Here is a 22,420-nt window from a genome sequence, read left to right on the forward strand (position 1 = left end):
GAGCGCCCCAAAACTCTTCTGCTCATGTAAGCGACTTGGCGGAAGGAGAAATGGAAAAGATAACTTGGTAACCATTGAACTATCATTGGTTTCTCACTTGAGCATTTAGGCCATGACATTTTGTAGCGATCAATCACTTGCGATTAAAAACGATAGGATAGAGTGAATGTTTTCATTCGGTTTTGACCACCCTGCCACCTTCAGAATCTATTGACCATGCATGCGTAAAAGACCAATGAAGAAAGAAGGATCCCAACGAAGATGAACAGCAGCAAGTCAGAGGAAAACAGAGGAAATTGCCTTGGTAATAAAGTACAGCGGTAATTAGGGTAACCCAACCCAGATCACCGCGAGTTGCTCAACACCATAGCAATGGATGTCTGTAACAACTTCCACCTGCCGCAACATCTTCACATCGACCAACCATCAAACAACCTCCACTCCATTACCAACTGCCACCACACCCCCCAACCAGTCTATACTACATGATTCATCCTCTACTTGAAGGCCTTTCCGAACATCAGGACCTGCATTTGATCGTAGATGGACAAGACACCGGCACCGGCAACACCACGGAGAATGTTGGCACCAGCACCCTTGAAGAGAGACTTGAAACCCTCCTTGGCGATAATTTGGCGACCAGCATCGAGGGAAGACTTGTACTTGACGGCCTCACCAGATGTCATCATCATACGACGACGGATGGTGTCGAGAGGGTAAGAAGCGATACCGGCACCAGTGGTGACAGTCCATCCGAGAAGGAAAGAGGCAAGGAAGTTACCCTCAAGAGGACCGACGAGAAGGACAGGCTTGATGGAATCGTACATTCCGAAGTAAAGACCACGGTAAACGACGATACCAGCGACGGAAGGACCGAAACCACGGTAGAGACCGGCGATACCGTCGGAAGCGAGGGTCTTCTTGTAGACATCTACCAGGCCGTTGAATTGACGCTCACCACCGGTCTTGGCGTTCTTGTTATCGTTGGCAAGACGAGTACGGGCGTAATCGAGAGAGTAGACGAAGAGGAGGGAAGTGGCACCAGCAGCCTATAATATGTTAGGGTTGTGCGGCGCTCTCAGAGCAGAGAACTTACACCACCGGAGGCCAAGTTACCGGCCATCCACTTAGCATATCCATCACGCTCCTTCTTGAAAGCGAACATAGACTTGTAGGTGTCACGGAACGCGAAGTTGAGGGCTTGTGTTGGGAAATAACGGATGACGTTGGCAGTGTTTCCTCTCCAGAGAGAAGCGACACCTTCCTGTGCAGTGGTACGTCTGAAGCACTCAGCGATACCATCGTACTTGCGGTCAAGACGGCCAGTCTTCAACATCTCATCCTGTAAAGAGCGAGTTAGTCACCGCTGTAGCTACATGATAAATACCTGAATGGGCAGAGTTATGCTGAGAAAGGCATCCTGAGATCGATGGCAAAATATTCGCTGTTCGATTTCTTGGCGCTGTCTCTGCACGTCCCAAAACGGATGCCCGGCAAGGATGTAGATATTTGCGCTGGGAGATCATAACAAAATGCGAACGTACCTGGTTCTGGATCAACAGCTTAACACGCTCGATAGGAGCAGCAGCGGTCTTCGAGACGGCGGCGGAAACACCACCCACTGTTATCGCGGATTAGTTGATATCCTTAGACAGCCATTCCACCCAGCACATGTAAATCCATTATCGGCCATCAAATTAATGGCGATAATGATGATTCCGGTTCGGAGAGGTGAACGTACTCAAGAAATCGATAACGAAGGGAGGACTGTTGAAGGAAATGTCAGCTTGGGCTCGTAGATGATGATTGGCGTTGAATCGAAAATTTGACTCGAGGCCATTGAGCGACAACGAAGCTCCCAGGGCACCAGCAAACCACCCAGCACATCATTAAACCACTGTCCGACACCAATTGAGCTCTATTGAGGTCGAGCGGTGATGGCAGAAGATGTCTCGATGGTTGATGGTCGCGCTTCCAATTGACCCGGCGTTGATGTCGAAGGGGAAGAGAGAACAGGATTAAACTTACACGCCCATAACGGACTCCTTCTTTGGGGGGAGGTTGCTCATGATGACGGCTGGAGATCGAGTGATCAAAGGACTGAGGGGAGATGTTGGATGGAGTGGAAAGAATGGTATGAGAGGATGGAAGTGGATGGAGGATTGACCTTCGAGAATTTATGTTCGGGGAAAGGGTTCCAGGAGGACAGAGCTTGAAAAATTAGAGAGGCGAGACGGGGCTAGTCTGGCTGCGACCCGTAACTTGCCGATGCTGCCTGAGGAAGCGAGGCGAGCTGTTGATAAATATCTAAGAGGGCATTCCTCTCTCCAGTTTCTTTTGTCCTATGCAATTTTTGAAAGATTATCTAAGTAGATGACAGGCATATTGAGCTTCACTTGAATTGGTCTCGTTTTGTTCGCGTTGTTTCTGATTTCCGTGCACTGCTTCAGCTCTTGCTTTCGGCCAGTCCTTGCAGCTGGTGGATCGGGCCAAATCTCTCGGCCGGCCTGCCTGGCTGGAAAGGGTGAGCGGAAAAGGGGAACAAACATTCAAAACAAACACGGGAAAATTCTCTCCATCTCTACTTGTGATTCTACATAATCACTTCACATATTTATGCTTCAAAAGTCTCTTTTCTTGCTTTCAATTGTTCCTTTATTCAACTTTCAATCTTCTACGATATTGTCGATTGAAGAATTGGGAAGCTTCCCCATGCGAGTGCTCACTGGATGGACAACATATACACAACATATGGACAATTGCACAGTGTAACAGTAGGTACATACAACTGCAAGGAGATCACTTGTTCTCGAGTACCGAGCATGCCAGCTGAGTTTGCTTTGAAGAATGAGTACTATGAATATGAAGCTGTTGTTGCTTCATGCCAGTATGATATGGCTATTATCCTCACCGATAGCCTTTTCATATTATATTCATCATAATTAGAACCTGCTCTGCCAAATTTTACATTGCCTGCAAATATTAGATGAAGTTGGAGGAAATTCTTCTACATTGTCATCTCTTGCGAGCTACAGCCGAAAAATCCGACTTTTCTGCTGATTACAGAATTTAGGTAAAATCAATACCAGCACATCAACTATAAGCTGTCTACCCAACAGGACGAGTCCATATCCTTCTGATACTCTTTGTCTTGTGTGAATTATGTCCAGAAATGTTGCAATGGAGGCACTACAGGATAAATGCGGCTCGACTCGCATGTACCATCGCATGCCTGCATGAATCATGTTCGCATAAAGAGCTTGAGTCGGGTTATCAAGACTGCACATGGAGATATGTAACATTGATGCAAGAGAAATCTATGCAGATCAATAGTAGAAGAATCTAGTACATAAGAAAAATCTGGAATTCTTCTGGCAATGTGAGAATAGCAACAATCTTTGATTCCCAATTCGTTATCGAGATCTTGATACTGCGCAGGCGCCATAGCAACCGCGCTAGTAAGCCCGGAGGTAAACAACCGCAGTGACCACATCCACATCCACACCCGAACCGCCAATAGTCTCTACAACCTACGAAACTCCAAAATACCCATCCTTTCCCTTACATATCCATACAAACAGATATGGATCCGAATTACAAGTTCCCTGGATCGCCAGGGACGCCTCTCTTCCAAGTATCGCCAGAACGGGTCAACCAGCAGCGAGCTTCGACTATTTTTGACGAGTCGCCTGCGGGCAGTCCACACCGACATGCGAGGGAGAGCAGCGTGCATGAAAAAGTAGCTGCATTTAACTCGCTAGCATTCCAAGGGAAGCAGCTGGAGAGGAAGGCAAACGATGCGGCATTGAAGCGAGCGATGTTAGGGCGGGAGGAGGCAGAGAGTGAGATGAGGAGATACAGAGAAGAAACACGAGCGCTACGGCGGCAGGTGGAAGAGGGCAAGGAGAGAGAACGTAGAGTGGGCGAGAGACTGGAGAATGTTATGGTAAGTCTATGTTGCTCACGGCGCATTGTGGGCTGTTGCTGATTATTCGCAGGAAAATTATGGCCGCGCCAAAGAAACCCACGCGCATACGCAGACCTTGTGGGAGAAGGAGATTCGGAGAGCGCGCAAAGAGTCGTTCAAGTCACAATCGGCGGTCGTGAAGCTACAAGAGGAACTGAAGTCGGCGCGCAATGCGATGAAGCTGGCACAAGCGGATCTAGAACAAGAGAAGGAGCGCAGTATGAAGCGCGAACAGGAAGCTTTCGCTGCGAGATATCAGCTTGTCGGAGTCCAAGAAGAAGTGTCGCAGGTTCAGGAGCAACTGAAGCTAGTGGAGCAAGAGCGTGATGCTCTCAGGACTATTGCGCAGAACGAGGAGATTGCCAGAATTGCCGCTGAGGGCAGAATACCGTTGCCCACACTAAAAGAGGATGATGAATTCGCCAGCCCGAAAAAGGCGCGGAAATCCTTGGATATGATTACAATTACTTCTTCTGCTGCTAGCGAGGAAGAGTTGGACAACTTGCGTATGCTTATGGAGTGGGAGCAACAAAGAGCAAATCGGGCACACGACCGAGTGGAATTCCTGGAGCTGGAGTGCCGCATGAACTGCTGCATATCCAAAGCTGCACAAAAAGAACTTGCCGAGAAGGAAACTCTTACGTCCTTACCTACCCAGGAGAAGATCCAGATTAGCCAAACAGGCACAATATTTGTCCCAGTTGAAGGTATTTTCAGAAATACATCTCCTGCACCAGAAGAGTCCCCATGGATTTCCCCAGCGAAGAAAACATTCAACGAGCCTATACACGAAGAACCCCGATCCTTTGCACGAACTCCTTCTTGCGAGCCACCTGCAGCAGCTCTCATCTCCGACACCAGAACCTCCCTTCTCTCCCTTTTCGACGCACCTCACAGCCCATCACACACCGAAGACGGTGAGAACGACACAACCATAACTCAAATATCTCAAGATGTTCCCGAGACCCAAGAAGAGAGCCCCGTCAAGCACTCAATGGTACCTACCTTCCACACAATCAGTACCACAACACGCATCCCACTCGCCAACCCACCAGACCTCACTCCTCCGAACATCCTCCCGGCAGCTCTAAACTCAGCCTTGAGTCCAACTATGACCCGCGAAGAAGCTCTAGCACAAATCCGCGAGCGTAGAGGTCGCGCAAGAAGTTTAGCGCAGGGAACAATGACACCAAGGAAACAGATGGTAGATGGTGTGGGATCAAGACGAGATATTAGTGCGCCGGCAATCAGAAGTGGTGGAGTCCGAGGCAGGAGCCAGGCTCGATCATAATATGTGTATATTCAATCAGTTCAGACATTCAGCGACCCAGGATAGACGAGCTTTGGTGTATTTGTTTCGTTTCGAGTGAGCGAGCGAGCGAGCGATCGATGATGGGTTGGATATGAATGATCGATGGCGGTTGCGTTTCTTTCGCGGGGAGCATAGCATCGCACCTGGCGTTTCTGCTTCAACAAAACTAGGACGGTACCCAGGCCAGGTGTTTAGCTGTCTCTTGAATTCGTTTTCTGGGTTTGGGGTTCTCATGGCTACTTTCAATGTAATTAGGTGTAGGAAGAATGTTGATTTATTGTCCGTCTATGTCTTGAGCTGAACTGTGCCAGCATCGTGCTTTCCGTTACCTCTGAACTACCTCCAATAGATCCACCCAGCATTATAAACCGTGTTGATTCCTCTTTCTGACCTTCATATACTTTTGTCTCCGCACAAAACTCATGGTTCTTTCATTTTACTTCCATCACGTGGAAACGCGGAATATCATCCATGAACCTCGCGTCTCTTCCGCAACGCGTCAAGCACCCCTCCTGAAAACTTCAAGACAGCCACGCACTCCTCCACGCTCCGATATTCCTTCACGCAACGATACGTATACCGGTCAAGCTCGTCTTACCGAGGAACCTATTCCTACTACAAGTGACGGGCTTCTTCTAATAAGGAAGTCGTCATTCAGACCTCTCCAATCGACATACTGAGGGGCATCCTCGTCGGATTACGAGCCACGATCCAGAGCAGCAGCAATGCCACCTAAGCCCTTCAATCCTCCAAGACCAACATCCAATGCCCCCTTACCAGGCGCAAAACCGCGTGGCCGCCCGAAGGGCTCCACGAACAACCCCTCCACAACAACAAAACGCAAGTCTGCGAATACGCTTGAGAAGCCCTCGAAATCCAAATCCAAAACAACTACCAAAGAGAAGGAGAGAGAAGGGACAAGCGGTTTTGGGAGACCGCGTGTCTCAAATGCAAGCACGGTGTTTGATGTAGCCAGTAGTGACGAAGACGAGGACGATGAGGAAGAGGATACAGAGATGGGCGATGGAGAAGATGTAGCAGAAGACGACGACGATCCATTCTCAAGCCAGCCATTACCAGCCACGGCTTCAGCACGTCGGAAGTCCTCTTCAAAAGCAAACGGCGATTCTCAGCAAGAAGCCGGCGCAGGTCTAATATCTAATCGGCAAACCTCCATCCCACCCGACCTCATCAATGTCCTCCTGCACGGTTTCTTCCAGCATGATAATACGCGTATGAGTAAAGATGCCAATGCGGCTGTAGGAAGGTATATTGAGACTTTTGTTAGGGAGGGTTTGACGAGGGCGGATTATTGGAAGAAGCATGGCTGGGAGGAGGGCGGTGTGAATGGATATTTGGATGGCACAGAGGTGGGAGGAGGGGATGGGGCGTATCTTGAAGTGGAAGATTTGGAGAGGTTGGCGCCGCAGTTGATTTTGGACTTTTGACGAAGATACGGGAATGTGGAGTTGTACGAGTGGGAAATTTATGGAGGTGGTACTGGGCTAGGTTCAAAGCAATTTGGGTGTTTGTAGTCTAGTCGGATATGTCACTTTTGATTGAGATGACTTTGAAACTTATCATTTGGTGTACTGGGGGCCTTTCATCTTATAAAAAATCGGGGTAAACGTCAATTGCGATCGGTCGTTGAGAGTTAGTCTGCCTGGTAGCCTGTCGAGTACGTACAGTAAAGGTCATACTTTATGTCCCACTGCATGTGAAAGCTACGGATACACAGCAATCAGCAGAAGGATTAACGCTTCTCAGGGCATATTCAATCTCCTGGGAAGTTTCGATTCCGACCAAGCTCAAGTTGTCCTTAGGAGACCTGGTATAGCTGTGATCCGTCACTAGGAGTGGTTGTCGCTGGTGGTGTTCAAGTTTCGAAACCTGACTCGGCTCGATATGTGCAAAGTTGACATGGCATTCAGATTTACCAAGTCAAGGGTCAGTCACACCGTGCCGCGGCTGGAAGCGAGAATCAACAAAACAACAATGGAAGAAGTCATATGCATAATCATCTATTGGATTCTTATCATTCCTAGAACCGAACCGAGTGCCTATCCGCGTCATCAAGAATCGCGCTTCACTATACATAAATATTTTCCTCATCCCAGCCATTCATGCCCAACCTCAAACACACCCTCAAATTAAGACATCATCGTCGCAGCCTGACGCCGCAAACATATATACGGCCCCTTCTCTCCTTTCCAACTCCACAACCCAAGCGAAGATAAAACAGAAAAATATATGTCTCTAAGCGTAAAGCCACTCAGAGATACCATATCATATCTACAAGAACAGCGCGAGGGCAACGGCGAACAGAGCACCAAGACCCATAGCATCGCCAGCGCGGACGTTCTGAGCAGCTGAGCCTGTGGCTGTGGCCTGTGGTGCGGAAGTGCCTGATGGAGAGCCGGTCTCGGTTCCAGAGCCGGAGCCAGAGCCAGTTCCTGACCCGGATCCAGTGCCTGTGGTGGTGTTGGAGGAGCCTCCTGAGATGGAGCTGCCGGGGAGGTTGACGGTGGACTTCGCGGCAAGAGCTTGGTAGCCGGCGAGTGTACGTGTGGAGTTTGCGGCGGTGCTGGTTCGGTGTTAGTTTTGGCTCTATCAAATCCACGTATTTGGGATAGTGGGATGTTAAGGAGCGAAAAGAGCGAAAACTTACTTCTCGTTGATAACCATGGTCATTCCGTTCTGGCAATGCTTTCCTTGCGAGCAGTACAACCACATTGGGTTTTGGTTTCTAACCATAATGGTGTATGTTGGGGTGGTGGTCGAGCTGGCTGATACGGGCATGAAGCCGGAGTAGATACCTGTGACGTTGGAGTTTGCGGCGATCGGCTGGCATGGTACGTCGAAAGTGGATTGTGTGACGGTGTGGTTGTTTGGCGCAAATTGGAACTGAACCATATCTCCTACTGCAGCCTTGATGTTGTTGGGGTAGTATGCTAGGGAGCCGTTCATCGATCCGACGCGGACGACATGGACGGTGACACCGGCATTTCCTTGAGCTGAACATATGTTGTAAGCATCTGACCTGGAAGTTGAATTTTTGCTATTCTTCTCTGGGAGACTAACCAAGGGCTGAGCCGATGCTAAGGGCGGAAAGGGCGAAAGTCGTGAATTGCATATTGACGATTTAAGAAGATCCTGATCTCTGAATAACGAATGTGTGTTTGTTGATGATTTTGATCTGAAGAAAATAAAGGCGTCTAGCGCTCGTGTCGTACTGGCCGACAATTAAAGATAGTGAGTGTATGGGGGTGGAATACAAAAATTTAAAAGAATAGAGATGAGAGAATAAAATAAAACAGAATGAAGAGCGGACGGAATGAGGTAGATGGTGAAGAAAGTACTCGAGAAAAAGGACCGAGCTTTTTGGGGACGGGGGCATCGCAAGGCATAAATAAAGAACCCGCAATCCGCTTGAATGATCTCCGATGGGACTGACCCTTGCTGTTCCAGCTCTCGGGCCAGGAAACTGAGTAAAGTGAGGCATCGAAGCCGTCTTGCCAGCTTGTCCCAGCCTTGGTGATGTCGGACTGGGCTGGCTGGCGAAACGTGTTTGGTCGTGGCTCAAACAGAAGACGGCCTGTAGCGCTTACCTGGATAGCCTTGAACATTGGATGGCATTCAGTGCTATGTTGAACAGACTTCTTGGCGGTCGTTGAAGCGCGCAAAAAAAGGTGAAGCTATACAGAAAACTCGCCTATCAGGCAAACAAGAGATGCACTCGCATCGTCTCTTCTGTATTCTCAAATACCACATGAATACTTGATTTATTGAAGTCGATGATAATTATTTTCCGCACCACTGCACTCACCTCCCCACCAAAATTTCCTTCACTGGCCGTGCATGCGCTCACTGACCTGACCGGAACGACCTCGATGCGGCCAAGCGAGGACGATGAAGCACGGAAGCGTCTCAGTCGTGACACCTGCAAAACCTTCCGAGTTTCAGCGACTGGGGCTGCAACCCCCGTGACTGTAACATCCGATGGCAGCGGACAGCACTATTTAGCTTTGCGAAATTATGTCAGGCCCAACATCGGAGGAGTCAAGACCAAAAATGGGGTGAAAATCACCCAAGCCCAGTCCCGTTTTGACGAGACTTGAAGCCGCTTGTTGTGCTGGCGGATGCGTGGTGAGGTCCAAAGAAAGTTTCGGCTTGGCAAAAGGTGCGCGAGGCGGGCCAATTTAGAAATAGGGTTATTAACGATCCACCTCTGAGGCTTGGCCGCTGTTGTTTATGGGCGACGAGGAGGATGTTGAAGCTTTTGATCTGTCGCAGGCGGTTTTGCAGTTGGGTCTTGGGATTAAGCTTAAGGAATTGAGAACAGATCAGCGAGACCTGGGCGGATGAGGAGAATCTTGCAGAAACATCTGGGCAGAGGAGGATTTGCAATTTCGGAAACGCCCATGCCGACGAGGAGCTCTCCTGCTCTCGTGTGTTGTGAACATGCGAAAGTGCCAGATCATCCCCCTCGTTCGCCTCGGCCCCAGAGTCTACGGCTTTGTGAACGGTAGTCACAGCATCACAAAGTGTTTTAATATATCCAAAAGCTTGGCCTTTCCATATCCTCCGCCAGACGGCAGCAGCATTCCGAATCCATCTCATGAATGCATAGGTAAGACTGGAGGAGTGAGTCCCTGCACAGATCTCGGAAGCTTTTGTTCTTTATTCTGACATTCCTTCATCCCATCTCCAATCAAATTCTCTCAAAGTCTCTCCCCCAGATCTCAAATCTGGTCGTCCAAACTCTCTTATGTTCCAGCCAGCTGCAGGTCAATAGAAAGCCTACGCACCCACATCAAAACACTCTACTTTATCTACTAACCTTGAAGACAATCTTGCAAGCTTTCTTTCCTGCACATTTCTATTCATAGTAACCCGACCTTCCAGATCTCTGGATTGGGTTCACGCACATGCACGTTTATTTACCTCGCCTCCCTACTTGCCGGGTTCGGTTCCTTTCCCCTCAAGGAGGGAGTGAAGCGAGTTACATTCCGAAAGCAGGCCTAACATCCAACCGGCTGATATGGACCACAGCCGATATATATTAAACATTCTCCCATCCCGTTTCCTTTGCACCACTGCTTGTAATCTGATTATCAGCCGATACGTTTAATTAATATCCATCTCGCTGTTTATCCAATTCTATCCTCGCTTTCCTCTGCTTCCCGGAAATCTTGAGAAGCTCAATATATTTGTCTTTACTTCCCGGCCAATGGACAAGTCAATGCAATCGGAGCGAATGAGGCCGTTACCCGAAAGCTCTTCTTTTTTGGGTCTGAATTGGATGTTGTGGACTTGTCTTTTTAGGAAGGCTTAAAAATCGCCACTGTGAATGCGACGCTGCTTGAGGTTGTGGAGATCAACGCGCATCAGGCGATGCATCGTCGATGCAAAGTGGTATTTGGAAGGCCCGAAGCTTTCAAGAGTATGCTATTTCCGTCTCTGCTTCCTGGTCTTCCCCAGTCTTGCAAGTTTGGGGCATGGCAAGGAAAGAAAATAGGTGCGGGGAGAGGACTCTTTGGGTCTGGGTGCGTCTAGATTCGGGTGACCATCTGATGAGAATACGAGTGGAGATTACATTGGTTGCTCTCTGAAAGTCAGATACAAGTGTGAGAGGCGTCAAGTAGGTCGATGGCTGGCATATAGCCAGTTTAGGGGAAGGTTATCTGTCCAGTTTTGCTTCTGTCCTGATATCCCATTCCTGCATTTTTATTTGTCTGCCTCCCTGCGTTCATATGCTTCCGCGGATTCAAAGTTGTTGCCTCCGAAGCTGATTCATAAAGAGGGTGTGGACCCCCTTCTGTCTGTTTCTTCCTTGTTATTCTTGTCAATCTTTCAAATCAAAGAAGTCATCTCAGCAAGTAATACTACTACAGTAGTTTGAACTTCATGCAAAATACATCAGCTCTCTAGAATCAACAGTAAAGATACCCACATCCAAGATGCAGTTCTTCTCAACACTCCTCTCAATCACGGCCCTGCTCCTCCCATTGGTCTCAGCAGATGCCTGCGTAGCTGGAGGTCCAGCGAATCAAGTCACATACGCCAAAGGCTGCTGTTTTTATCAATCTGGCACCTGGTACAGCTTCACTCTCCTCTCTTAGTCCCAGTCCCAGTCCCATTCGTTCGAACTCAAACTTTGCTTGAGCTAAACCCTAACCCAGGTACCAATACTACGACAATCAAGCCATCTGCGTTCTCGCCGAAGGCAAAAGCCCGGCCTGGAAAAAATGCGTCGGCAGCATCCCGGCCTCGAAACTCGACACGACTTGTATCCCAGGAGATGGTGGGCCTGGCCTTGGATATCCTACGACGACGCTTAGCACAGTGACGGGCAGGATTACTTTGACTGCTGTTGCTTAGGTGTATGTGTTGGTAGCTTGGGATGAGAATATTAAGTGATGGAGGGGGAGGGGGATAAAGGATGGGGTAAAGCTTGACCGCAAAATGGGTATCGTTGTGTAAATACTGTAGGCGACTGAGGTTTCAGGGGAACTGGATGTATGTTCGTTGTAGTCAAAAGGTATCAGAGAAGGAACTAGTCAATTATCCCTCAATCGGTTTCATGACATCGAGGTCGCTTATGTGCTTGTTGACACACCTGACTGCTCCAACGCTGAGTTTTCATGGATTAAGTATTCTTCCAGTACAAGTCAAGCCATTGCTTCCAGCAAAGTGATATCCATAGCTCCGACCTTTTTCCTATCTACCATCTAAGTATACACAGGCTCCTTTCCAACCCCAGCAAGCGCAAGCACTCAGCCAACTTTGATCCCGACTACCTTACCCAACTCCATTCCTTTCCTCCATACATCTAACAAATCATAATAGTCTATGCATTTAGAATTCTATCTGTTCAAAGAAGATCTACTGCTTCCCAGCAGGCGCCTTTCGTGGCTGTCTACCCTCCTGAGCACGCTTACACAGCTTCTTAACCGGCCCCTTCTTCTCCCAGCCAGGCTCTCTCTTCACCATCCCAATCTTAGGGTATTTCGGGCTATTGGCAAAGAAATCGACCCTAGAGCCAATAAGTCAGTCTCAAATTCATCTCAAAACACAAGGCCAGCCATGTTGGAGAGCATCAAGAACAAGAACAGACTCACCAGTGCTTCAATGCATTATACGCCTCAACCTTGGCCTGTCTTCGCTCCTGCTCCTTCAGCGCCTTCAACTGGCCACTGGTATACTGCATATCAATCTCCTTATTATCAAGCGGCATGAACATCTCCTCGACACCTCTAACATCTGGATTCCCATCTTCCTCGAAGCAGTTAGTGATGAAGGCTCGGCTGGCGTCTTTGCCCGCGAAGAAGTGGTAGCTTCCTCCAGGCCCGTAGTGTCGTGCACCGGCTGAGACATCGTAGATAGTGCCGTTGATGGCGAGGTAGATGGGCTTGGTTGGGTCGCTGCCATCGAAGGCTTTGAGGTCGGAGTCTGTGAGGGCTTGTTGGCCGGCCTAGATTGAACATCTCCAATTAGCATTACATGTTAAAGGAAGTGACATGAAGTTAATTGGCCTAATTAGACCAGACTAGAAGTACGAATAACAGTCAGAGAGACAGCTCACAATCAGACTCTTGATTCCGCCAACGGTTGCCCAACTCGGTCTCTTAACACCCCACGTAAAGCTCTCCCTTGTCACGAAATAACTCAACGCACTACTAGCCAGCAACAAGAAGACGATTGTACGCGCAACATCCGTCAAGCTGAAAGCGCTGTCTTCTGCTTTGGCGCGGGCTGCGAGGTTTGCCTCGACTCTCGCGGAAGCTTTGGCAACAGGAGCGTCCTTCTTGCGCTGCCGGACTGTTTCCGCGGAAGACATCGTGGCTGATGGAATGTGGATTATGGGAGTCGAGGTTCAATTGAATAAGGGGGAGAGAGAAGGAAGAGAGGGGAAGTAGGAGTAGTGTGTTGGTGCTGGAAAGGGATATGGTTTAGGTGGTGTTATTTACATTAGCCTCGGCCGGCCTCGTCACTTAGCCTCGCGGAGTGTGGGGTTGAGAGGAGTCAAGAGGAGCCAGTTGGATGTGCGGAATTGCTAAGTTTTCTACCTGAGGAATGCCTTGGCTGACTGTTCACACTTTGGACAATATGATGAATGATAGAGCGTTACGATGGATTGCGAATTGGCGCATAAAAATCCTGGTTGGGAATCGGATGTGTTTGAGGTAGATCCATCCTGGTCAGGCTGGGCGCTGTCTTGCTTCGTTCGGCTCACCTGGCTGTCCAACATCAAACAGAGTCTGCAACTGCTCTCGTCTCTTCGTTCATTCACTCAGCTCAGATAATCTGCTCTGCCAAAAGCTTGCGTTCCTGGTTGGTTCCCAACTCGTCATCTCAAGTCGATTTCGAATATAGTCCATTTCGGTTGCCTCGGCCCGCGTTCATCAGTAAAATGTATTGTCACATCAACGAAATGCTCATTTCCCAGTTTGCAGTTGCGAAGCAGTTCGATTTTGATATGCTACACCGTAAAATCAAATCCCATGCCCATTGCAAATGCTCAACCCATACCCATTCGCTCTAGCCCATGTTTGGTTCGTTATCGAAAGAAGGGTGGTTGGTCATGACATCGAAGAAACAGAAAGGGAGATCCTCTATTCCGCAGCAGCGACCGCACGAGCTGTTCCGTTGTTAGCATCCATTTCCAAATTACAGCCATAACGGTTCCAGGCTGTGTCCTCCCTGCCAGGTCGACCCGTGGGAGACATACTGTAGATCTGCAACTTGCTGTGTCCGACAACCTTCTTGATCTGTCCCTTCTCCTCCAAATCCGCCAAACATCTCCGTGCGAGCGATCCGTTGATCTTTAGTCTGTCGACGAGAGTGGCAACTGTGATAAGACGGTATGATTGGACATCCTTGTAGAGCTTGTCTGAGGTGGCCTTGTCGAGAATGACAGCGTGTTGGGCCTTGTCCTTAACTGTATACTGATTAAAATTTGCGTATTTCGAAGTCGAAGGTGTACTGACCCTTTCCCTTGGACCACTGTGACGGATATTAGCACGATTTCTTGAATTTGGGTGTGAAGTTGAGGATGTCCAAATTTCGATATCATCCAACTCCAGGCCAAAAATATAACTGGAGAACGTACCTTCTTCTTCTGCTTCTTTGCTCCGGTGTTCGCGGGCGCTGAAAAACAGTCAGTTCATGGTTATTCGCTGGCTGAAGTGAAGTTCGTGGAGAGGGGTTGATGGTCGGCTGGATGCCCCGCGAAAGCCGCAGAATGTGCAGAAATCGTATCGCGATACGCTAGAAGTAATTGAGAACATAACATAGAGGTACATACCCATGTTGACTGATTCGATGTAGTTGACGTTGAAATGCGAATACCGTGGAATTGTCGTGAAATCTCCCAAGGTGGAGGTTGCTTTTCGCTTACCAGCCGCTAGTTTTCACAGGGCTTTCCAACCCTTTTCGGTACTAGGCTATATTTGCTTAGCGTATTCACAAATCGTAAGCGAGAAGAATTCAAGATCAATCCAAACCCACCTCGACGACACGCAACCCGACAAATTTCACACCACAACCACCGTCGCCAACATGTCTGACAACGAGGAAATCGAGGTCGAGGCCGTCTCTGGCTACCAGGTTCTGCCCAAGGAGATCACTGCTGAGATTGGCACAATCAAGCTGGTATGTTGTTCGGGCCGCACCATTCTCCCCCCTCACGCAAATGAGCATCTCAGGAGTACTTCATAAGGGAATTGGATAATAGCTAACTTTCCGATCACTACAGTTCAACCGATGGAGTTACGAGGATGTTGAGATCAGAGATATCTCTTTGACGTAAGGAGTCCCAGAGCCAAAATCGAATGGAAGGCCAGCCAGGAGAAGGAATTGGGCGTGTTGAGGGAATATCGGCGCGAGATTCTGCGAGAGGAGAGAAATGGGACATACGAAGTTCTGGCTAACATGGTACTCTGCAGCGACTACATCCAAATCCGTGCCCCAGTCTACATCTCCCACTCCGCCGGTCGATATGCCCAGAAGAGATTCAGAAAGGCACAATGCCCAATCATCGAGCGTCTCACCAACTCCTTGATGATGAACGGTCGCAACAACGGAAAGAAGCTCATGGCTGTCCGCATTGTCGCCCACGCCTTCGAGATCGTACGTCTTGAACCCATATGAAACAATGCGGGGGAAGCTGGAATACTAATACTTTCAACCTGCAGATCCACATCATGACCGACCAGAACCCCATCCAAGTCGCTGTTGACGCCATTGTCAACTGCGGACCCCGCGAAGACTCTACCCGTATCGGTTCAGCTGGTACCGTCCGTCGTCAAGCCGTCGATGTCTCCCCTCTCCGTCGTGTCAACCAAGCCATCGCTCTCCTCACAATCGGTGCTCGCGAGGCCGCCTTCCGTAACGTCAAGTCAGTCGCTGAGTGCTTGGCTGAGGAGTTGATCAACGCAGCAAAGGGAAGCAGCAACTCATACGCCATCAAGAAGAAGGACGAGTTGGAGCGTGTCGCCAAAAGCAATCGGTAAAGGGTTTTTGTGTTTTGCATGGCATGGGATGGTTTTTCGATTTGCTTACGGCTGGGGGGATCACGACTTGGCAGCATCCTTTGTCACATAGATGCAAGGAGTAATGCTAAGCACCCATGAAATCAACTTGGATCTGGACAAAGTGAATGATTATTGGTTTCGGGTGAGCCAAAGTGAAACGATTTCGGGAGGCACCAAGCATTGGAGAAGTCTCCTAAGCTTCTGATACCTTGTGTATCTGCGCTGTTTCGCTTGCCTAACTGTCTGGAGAACGGTTACAGCATAGCAAGACGAACAGGCTCTTTATGTTGTTTGTTCCGTAGACTCCTCTTAAAGAATGTCAACTATTAAAGGGTCGATTCTTGAATCAAGGAAGGGCCAGTCGAGTGCTGTGGTGCCTTGAATGGCTAGAACATATGTCTTCAGTCGTACCATTACCCATTAACACCATTGCTCCAGCTTTCTCTATTTCATTCTTCCATTCCTGATGCTGTCATCTTGCCATTATTGCTTGTCTCCGGTAATCCATGTTGATTTTCTGTCGGACCTTCTGAGCGTTCTGGAGTGCCATATCCACTATCGTTATTCAGTAAGGGCATTTCTCCGGTGGGATCGGACTTTGCCATCCGGTCCCAGAAGTCCTCCCAAGCATTCCTTCGCTCAAGGCACCGGTGAGTCTCGGTACTTGTCCTGATTGAATCGCCCATCAAGTGAAGTCGTCTCACAAAACAAGCATCGCTCTTATCCTTTCGTTTCCTTCCCCAACTCGTATTGAAACCAACCCTTGCCGCGTCAAGTTCTTTGTTAATTTGGTTCGCTTGCAGATTTTCACCAGACTCCGACTTTGGCGTTCGGGTCCCAGGTCTCTGCTTAGTCGGTCCCCAAGTATCAAAACCTAGCTCTTGACAATTTCTCAGTACTTTTAAGTACTCATAAGTCACCCGTAAGCCTTTCTCCGAGAGCGCTGGTTTGGTTAGCCTTCTGATCAAGTCATTTATGCTGCTGAGCTCCGTTTGTTGCGGCTGTCTCAAGGTAGAGCAGCCCTCTTCAATATAGGCCTTTACTTTTGTGACAGATAGGTAGACTGGTGCTTCCTGAAGCAATTCATGCAGCCGTCTGACCTCGTTGCCAGTAGCTTGTAGTTTCGTAGACCTACCCTAATTAAGAATCAGTGTTTTTCTGCCCTATGTTCTACAACACTCGATTTGCGATGCTTACAATTGATTGAATTACTTCTGTAACTGTTTCCTCGTCAATTTCATGTTTATACGCAAATTTATACAGTTCTGTGAGGCGCTGGCCGTTGACATAAGGATTTCCATTCGCTACCATGTCCATCACTTTCCTGACTTGATCTAGGAAGTATGTATCTTGGCTGATTTCGAAGGCACAAATATACTGGTCGATTGTTTCAGAGGCATCAATGACGTCCGCGGTGTTGAAGGCAGAAGCAGCTGGAATAGCGATGGGTGGACTTAATTCCAGACGCGCTCGTAAATACTGCACCATTAAGTCTCCCAAGCTTGATTTTCTGCTCTGGGGCTTCTCCAGTGTCTCATGAGCAGTTGGCTCTGGGACGGGGTCGCTGGAGATAACCATCGGGTTACTCTCATCGTCTCCCTCCTCACCAATGGTATGGGGCATAGATCTGGTCTCATATCCTTCGTGGGCTGGTGTTGAGGGTGATGCCATGTCGCCTATTGAATGATATGAAACTGTTTGTGTACTATATTTGAAAGCAATTGATGTGTGATGAACGAGAGTTAGCATTTGGATTTGTCGAACTTTGAACTTTGAGACGTCTCCTCCGCACCTTCTCTGCCTCTGAGAAGTTTCGTATGATCCCACAATCGGAAGGTCCGCTTACTTACACACGCAGGGAAGGAGCATCTCTCACAACATGAAGCACCTAAGGCTTCTCAAATAAAATCCATAGAAGTGCTTGAAAGCAACTGTCCGAATCCTTCAAATTGGACCTTAAGCGGTAGACTCACTCATAAATTCTTGTCTATTTCCCTGCGTTTGTGCACATTGGAGACTTGCAAACTCCCACATCAACAGCTATATCGCGCATGTGATTATATCGGCTTCGAAGGACCCGATGCCGAGTTCATTGTGTGTGACTTCGGACTCATCCAAATGCCGCAGAAGGCATAGCCATCTAACATCTTAAAAGTTTACATTCAATTGCTTTGAGATGGAGTGAGATTCCGAATACCATTCGAACTTTTGTGAATAGTAGTCCATTACGGAATGTGCTTCTGACTTTAAATTCGCAGAGCCACAGTTCATCGCATCGTTGGAACTCCTGCTACCAAACAGATTATAAGTTTTCGACTATCCAAACCGCTTGCTCTGAATTGCTGCCTCAAGAATTCCTGATCAAATGAGGTTTTCGCTTGGAAGTAAACCACAAAGCCGCCTTTATCGAGCGCCACTAGCAGCGCGGGCCAAACCCACACAGGAGCGACACAAAATGGTACTTGCATGATATGGGTCTAAAATCAGCTCGAATATCAATCACTGAATCTAAGCTAGCCGCGATAAAATGAACCTTTGCTCACTTCGTCTTTTTCCAAAGCTGGCTTGTATTCTGTCACACCACTCGAACTAACGCAGCGCAATCATGCCCCCAGCATAAAACAACATGCTTCCCAAGACGACTGTGCAGCTTTCCCCATTGATCTAATCCTTATAGTATTAGCCTGTAGGATTTATAGCCGCAAACATCTCAAGGCAACATCTTCCTCTATCACCAGCCAGCCTATGATCCCCCAAAATTTTCCCATTTCGAGTACCCTTCTTTTTATATCTTCATTATGGACTCCGCCAGTCCAACCTCCGCCAAGTGCGTACACGCTCACCAACTTTCCTCGCACTGTTACTCAGATCGAATCAGATCGAATAATACCACACCACACATTCCCTACCGAACACCTCTCACTCTCCTTCTCTAGCCTTTCGCTCCCCTCCTCTCATTCAACGTCTGCGCACACAACTACCCCCCAACACGAAAAGCCTCACAGCACTCCACCCCTGCACCCAAGTGATACCTACCTTTTCTAACACCCTTTTGCCTTCTCTTCCTCATCCAAATCCCGAACACGTCGCCTTGCCAGCACGAGTTCTCCCCTCCCCTTCCCTCGTCCTTCCCGGCACACTTTACCCACCCTCTTGATAAGTGAACAAAAGCTCACGGGAAATAGGTACAGGACGCCTTCGTCTCTTACCTCCAACACCAATGCAATATGCCAACATCTCACATCATAAAATTGGGACTCAACTTGAACCTTCAAAAGTGAAAGTTGAAGCCTAGTCTCTGTTCAAAATAGCAGTAATGGGAAAATCTAAAACCTGGGAGTAAAGAGATGCATGGGCTTTATAGAGAGAAGTTGTGATATATACCGGGATTCAGCTCTGGAGCTAGGTGTTGTCTTATGTTCGCTATCGAAGTGTGTCGGTCTTATGATAAGGATAAATCAAACCGTATGGTATATTTTTCAGGAGCTGAGGGATGGAGAATGGGTGAGGAAGGGATGAGAAAGGGGATGGCATGCAAGTGGCGAGTGATGAAGACCGGTACAATACTAGACACAGCTGAGGAGTGCCTCGTGGTATGTGATTAGGAATTGTCTGGAATGAGCAGTATGAGCAGGATGGAACTTGTTGTGATACGAATGTCTCTGAGGGCTGGCTCAGCAATGTTCGGTTAAGCCCCCTAGTGGCAGAGACTCAGATGTTTATATCACGTGCCTATCACTGCGCAGCAACCGATACTGCAAAATACAGAGCAAAGCATACATTGTGTCCCGAAGTCTAAGTCATATGGTGAAAAAGAGCTTGTCATCCTCCTGCGTGCAACCAAAAGGTCCAAGCATTCCAATGACATTATTTACTCACGTGATTACTCTCGCTTGCGCGCCCAGCAATCAGATCGCGGCATTCCATCACCATCGTCCGTCCTCATACTGAGGCAGAGACTTCTCTTCCCTTCCCCTCCCTCTCTTTCTCTTCCAACACTGCACCTCAGAAAAGAAAGAAAAAAAGCCAACCGTCCAAGCAAGCGGGATTGGAAGGACTTTTCACTCCGCTTCTGCCAATGCTCGCCCGTCCATGTTTTCCTCGGAAAAACAACTTACAAAATTTGATAACGATGAGGAAGCCCTGCTGTGGTCGCACAGATCGAGAGCTGGAGAGAGAGAAATTGGAAATGATCTGACGATAATGTGTTGTGACAAATTATGGAGAGGGGATAGAGGAGAACAATACTTGTTTCAAACGCAAACGGACTCACGATGGGCGGGATTAGCGAGCTTTAAGGTCCGGCTGTGAGGATCGTACGATGCCTGGTTGATGGCAGGAACGCGTACATCTCATCACATCTCACCTTCCCTTCCCTACCCTTCTCTGGGACTATTGTGTACCCTCCACATCCGGAGCAGCTCGCCCAGTCTGTGACCGGTTCCAAGATGGGTGAAGCCCGCACCTATTTTTGCACATGCTGAATACCTCAAATCACATAGGTTAGTAGATAAGCCACGCTCGATTCGTTCATAGAAATGAATCTGCTCGGGGGTAAATGGTACGGTGACAGCCGACCAAGCTTCTCTCGTGAACCCACTGTGGATGCGTTCAGTCCCACGAAGAAAGCGAGCACCAAGCCCTGACAGTAGCACAGCACAATCTAGTGAGCTGACCAGTAAGACTTCTTTCTATCCCCATCCATTCAATGACGAAAGTGTGCCCCTACCCCGTATATTTTTCCAAGGCGGTCGTGCATCGTGAGGCGTTTTTATGTGGGAATAGAGGAGAAGACCGCCGCTTTTGCTCGGCGCATTCCTTGTCCCAATTGCATGAGCATGGGCCAGATGACTGCCTCAATAGAGGGGTGGAGAGGACCCTTCACGGTTGCGTCTCGGGTTCGTCTTGGTATTATATGCGATCCTCCTACTGGTGCGTAGTTGGCCGCTGGGTAGCAGCACAGATATTTCAGGGTGGCGAACAGGATTCTGGAAGTCGATCGTGACTGTTCTGAATTTGAAGGGTTGTAGACCCCTACTTTCATCGGACCCGTCAGCCCGAGGAAGGAACTCAGGTTGGTTGAACTTCTTGAAAGTTTTCAAGGGTCTGGCTTCAGGAACACTTGCGATGGTAGCCGCCATTGGAGACATGCTGAGTATAATTTCTTCCGGATATTGTCTCTCGCGACCCGCGACGTGGACGTTCGTGCTGGATCGTGATGGGGACAGACGGTGGCTTAAGGGGTCGAGATCGGCGACGGCTGGACCTGGCTTATTGTTTGCGGTATGCCTGGTGCTGGCGACTGGCGATCTCATAGCGCTCTAGTGTGAGCGGGATAGGGTAGGAACTGTGCAGACGCTTGGTGGCGTTCACTATGTCCTATGGCCGACGGATGCAGAGGAGGCTCGAAGTAACTGCAAGCATCTGTTAGCCCGCAATGCTTAATTGCTGTAGCTGCACACAATCAGGTCGATGAGACCCTCAAATACTGCTGCACTCTGAGAGAGGCTCTATTCCGAATCCCCACAGAATTGAATCGCGAAAGTGAGGGGCACACTTCGTTCAAGACCGTGAACGGAGAACTCAAGCTCTGTCAAGGAACCATATCGATGTCGATGTCTCTCTAGGTATGAGTAGACAGGTGTCGCAGCCATGTTTCGCCCCGGAATTCCTAGTGGAAGTGCTTTCTTTCGTTCGAGATCCAAGCTCTGATAATTTGATGACTGCAATAAACAAAATGTAGATTGCGACGGTGGAGTGGATCGTATCGTGGAAGTCCCCGAGGAGGTATTGTTTTCCCCCAGATGGCGAGAAAACCTCCTTGGGGTGGGCATCTAGGCGAGTAGATTAACCACTAGACTTGCAACTGGACAGTTTTGAAGAGCATGCAGTTTTTCATTGTATTGCCTTCTCGAGCGAGGAATCGACGGCGAAAACTCGGTAGATGCAGACTGGAAGTGTTGGTGGTCAACCGGGGTAGAATGGTAAAGCAAATGTCAACACGGCGTGACAGCACAGGAAGTGGCGTTCGTTGACAAGCATCTCGGTAAGTCGGATATCGGTTGATCCACAGCTTCACATAGAACTTTCGATGGTTGAGGCTCCGGGAAACAGTCGGCATCGAGACACTTTCCAATGTCAGATCATGTTTTGATCGAAGTCTGAATCTCAGATCGAATCCTGAAAATAACACCACAAACCAAGTTATATAGTTATACAATCTTAGGCATCTACGATCACTTTCCAATCCTGGAAAGTCGACGTCCCCTCTTTGTTTGCCGTCTTGTTTCTGTAGATCTCAGAACTCGGAATAGCGATGCGTCCATTCGGATTTTATATTGTAAATGTTCACAGCTGGGATACCTGGCAGGTCGATTGCCAAGTCAATTATTGGTGGGGAAGGATCCGAGGTCTACGCAAGCACGATTTGATGTGTTGACGAAGCGATTAAAGTAACATGGCTGGCTGGGATTCTGCATTTATTCTGTTGTCAATTTACTGGTTCTTATCAGATCATTGGGGTTCTCCAGACGCACCATTGCCATTTAGTTGACGATTACGGTGGTACCAGTGTCGAGATTTTTATCGTCCATGGTTGGTTGCAAT

At 48.6% G+C, this 22,420-nt stretch overlaps 11 protein-coding genes across 15 annotated transcripts; 5 read left to right on the plus strand and 6 right to left on the minus strand.

Annotated features, from left to right (window-relative positions):
- Positions 1–158: 158 nt before the first annotated feature.
- Positions 159–2,166, minus strand: ONS95_000478 (uncharacterized protein). 3 transcript variants are annotated; one of them, XM_058493630.1, is made up of 3 exons: positions 2,029–2,166; positions 1,097–1,767; positions 159–1,049 (listed from the first exon to the last, which is right to left on the minus strand). In XM_058493630.1, the coding sequence occupies exons 2-3, from the start codon at positions 1,334–1,336 to the stop codon at positions 498–500; spliced, it is 792 nt and encodes a 263-aa protein (XP_058363830.1). In that variant the 5' UTR covers positions 1,337–1,767; positions 2,029–2,166; the 3' UTR covers positions 159–497. The 3 variants fall into 3 exon arrangements, with proteins under 3 accessions (XP_058363830.1, XP_058363831.1, XP_058363829.1); XM_058493631.1 differs by having other exon boundaries at positions 1,097–1,621; positions 1,742–2,166; XM_058493629.1 differs by having other exon boundaries at positions 1,097–1,342; positions 1,545–2,166.
- A 1,417-nt stretch (positions 2,167–3,583) lies between these two features.
- Positions 3,584–5,258, plus strand: ONS95_000479 (uncharacterized protein; the record flags this gene model as incomplete). Its single annotated transcript, XM_058493632.1, has 2 exons — positions 3,584–3,946; positions 3,999–5,258. 2 exons carry the CDS (start codon positions 3,584–3,586, stop codon positions 5,256–5,258), a joined length of 1,623 nt encoding a protein of 540 aa, XP_058363832.1.
- Positions 5,259–5,751: 493 nt separating this feature from the next.
- Positions 5,752–7,024, plus strand: ONS95_000480 (uncharacterized protein). The gene has a single exon (XM_058493633.1). It carries the CDS (start codon positions 6,005–6,007, stop codon positions 6,725–6,727), a length of 723 nt encoding a protein of 240 aa, XP_058363833.1. The 5' UTR covers positions 5,752–6,004; the 3' UTR covers positions 6,728–7,024.
- A 547-nt stretch (positions 7,025–7,571) lies between these two features.
- On the minus strand, positions 7,572–8,412 carry ONS95_000481 (uncharacterized protein; the record flags this gene model as incomplete). Its single annotated transcript, XM_058493634.1, has 3 exons — positions 7,572–7,863; positions 7,948–8,293; positions 8,361–8,412. The coding sequence occupies 3 exons, from the start codon at positions 8,410–8,412 to the stop codon at positions 7,572–7,574; spliced, it is 690 nt and encodes a 229-aa protein (XP_058363834.1).
- Positions 8,413–11,239: 2,827 nt separating this feature from the next.
- Positions 11,240–11,660, plus strand: ONS95_000482 (uncharacterized protein; the record flags this gene model as incomplete). Its single annotated transcript, XM_058493635.1, has 2 exons — positions 11,240–11,376; positions 11,462–11,660. 2 exons carry the CDS (start codon positions 11,240–11,242, stop codon positions 11,658–11,660), a joined length of 336 nt encoding a protein of 111 aa, XP_058363835.1.
- Positions 11,661–12,164: 504 nt separating this feature from the next.
- ONS95_000483 (uncharacterized protein) lies at positions 12,165–13,119 on the minus strand (the record flags this gene model as incomplete). The annotated part of the gene is made up of 3 exons (XM_058493636.1): positions 12,165–12,315; positions 12,401–12,753; positions 12,865–13,119. 3 exons carry the CDS (start codon positions 13,117–13,119, stop codon positions 12,165–12,167), a joined length of 759 nt encoding a protein of 252 aa, XP_058363836.1.
- A 608-nt stretch (positions 13,120–13,727) lies between these two features.
- On the minus strand, positions 13,728–14,773 carry RPS25 (40S ribosomal protein S25). The gene is made up of 5 exons (XM_058493637.1): positions 14,587–14,773; positions 14,392–14,429; positions 14,270–14,285; positions 14,011–14,220; positions 13,728–13,920 (listed from the first exon to the last, which is right to left on the minus strand). The coding sequence occupies exons 1-5, from the start codon at positions 14,588–14,590 to the stop codon at positions 13,895–13,897; spliced, it is 294 nt and encodes a 97-aa protein (XP_058363837.1). The 5' UTR covers positions 14,591–14,773; the 3' UTR covers positions 13,728–13,894.
- Positions 14,774–14,840: 67 nt separating this feature from the next.
- On the plus strand, positions 14,841–17,838 carry RPS5 (ribosomal protein S5; the record flags this gene model as incomplete). Of its 2 annotated transcripts, XM_058493638.1 has the most annotated exons (5): positions 14,841–14,933; positions 15,037–15,086; positions 15,227–15,410; positions 15,476–17,545; positions 17,665–17,838. In XM_058493638.1, the coding sequence occupies 4 exons, from the start codon at positions 14,841–14,843 to the stop codon at positions 15,791–15,793; spliced, it is 645 nt and encodes a 214-aa protein (XP_058363838.1). In that variant the 3' UTR covers positions 15,794–17,545; positions 17,665–17,838. The 2 variants fall into 2 exon arrangements, with proteins under 2 accessions (XP_058363838.1, XP_058363839.1); XM_058493639.1 differs by having other exon boundaries at positions 15,476–17,838.
- On the minus strand, positions 16,264–17,865 carry ONS95_000486 (uncharacterized protein; the record flags this gene model as incomplete). Its single annotated transcript, XM_058493640.1, has 2 exons — positions 17,012–17,865; positions 16,264–16,950 (listed from the first exon to the last, which is right to left on the minus strand). The coding sequence occupies exons 1-2, from the start codon at positions 17,561–17,563 to the stop codon at positions 16,264–16,266; spliced, it is 1,239 nt and encodes a 412-aa protein (XP_058363840.1). The 5' UTR covers positions 17,564–17,865.
- A 166-nt stretch (positions 17,866–18,031) lies between these two features.
- ONS95_000487 (uncharacterized protein) lies at positions 18,032–19,462 on the plus strand. 2 transcript variants are annotated; one of them, XM_058493642.1, is made up of 2 exons: positions 18,032–18,839; positions 19,000–19,462. In XM_058493642.1, exons 1-2 carry the CDS (start codon positions 18,560–18,562, stop codon positions 19,107–19,109), a joined length of 390 nt encoding a protein of 129 aa, XP_058363842.1. In that variant the 5' UTR covers positions 18,032–18,559; the 3' UTR covers positions 19,110–19,462. The 2 variants fall into 2 exon arrangements, with proteins under 2 accessions (XP_058363842.1, XP_058363841.1); XM_058493641.1 differs by having other exon boundaries at positions 18,032–19,462.
- A 1,208-nt stretch (positions 19,463–20,670) lies between these two features.
- On the minus strand, positions 20,671–21,129 carry ONS95_000488 (uncharacterized protein; the record flags this gene model as incomplete). Its single annotated transcript, XM_058493643.1, has 1 exon — positions 20,671–21,129. The coding sequence occupies one exon, from the start codon at positions 21,127–21,129 to the stop codon at positions 20,671–20,673; it is 459 nt and encodes a 152-aa protein (XP_058363843.1).
- Positions 21,130–22,420: the final 1,291 nt, after the last annotated feature.

The sequence above is a fragment of the Cadophora gregata genome, assembly GCF_030347475.1.
Source record: "Cadophora gregata isolate MNR1 chromosome Unknown scaffold_1, whole genome shotgun sequence".
Taxonomy (NCBI): Eukaryota; Fungi; Ascomycota; class Leotiomycetes; order Helotiales; family Ploettnerulaceae; genus Cadophora; species Cadophora gregata.

Coding starts and splice junctions, on each gene's coding strand:
- ONS95_000478 (XM_058493630.1), bottom strand. CDS start 1,336: ATGTTGAAGACTGGCCGTCTTGACCGCAAGTACGATGGTATCGCTGAG. Junction 1,050..1,096: donor GTAACTTGGCCTCCGGTGGT/GTAAGTTCTCTG, acceptor AACATATTATAG/GCTGCTGGTGCCACTTCCCT.
- ONS95_000480 (XM_058493633.1), top strand. CDS start 6,005: ATGCCACCTAAGCCCTTCAATCCTCCAAGACCAACATCCAATGCCCCC.
- RPS25 (XM_058493637.1), bottom strand. Junction 13,921..14,010: donor CAGCAAGTTGCAGATCTACA/GTATGTCTCCCA, acceptor ACAACGGAACAG/CTCGTGCGGTCGCTGCTGCG.
- ONS95_000487 (XM_058493642.1), top strand. CDS start 18,560: ATGATCCCCCAAAATTTTCCCATTTCGAGTACCCTTCTTTTTATATCT. Junction 18,840..18,999: donor CACTCCACCCCTGCACCCAA/GTGATACCTACC, acceptor CACGGGAAATAG/GTACAGGACGCCTTCGTCTC.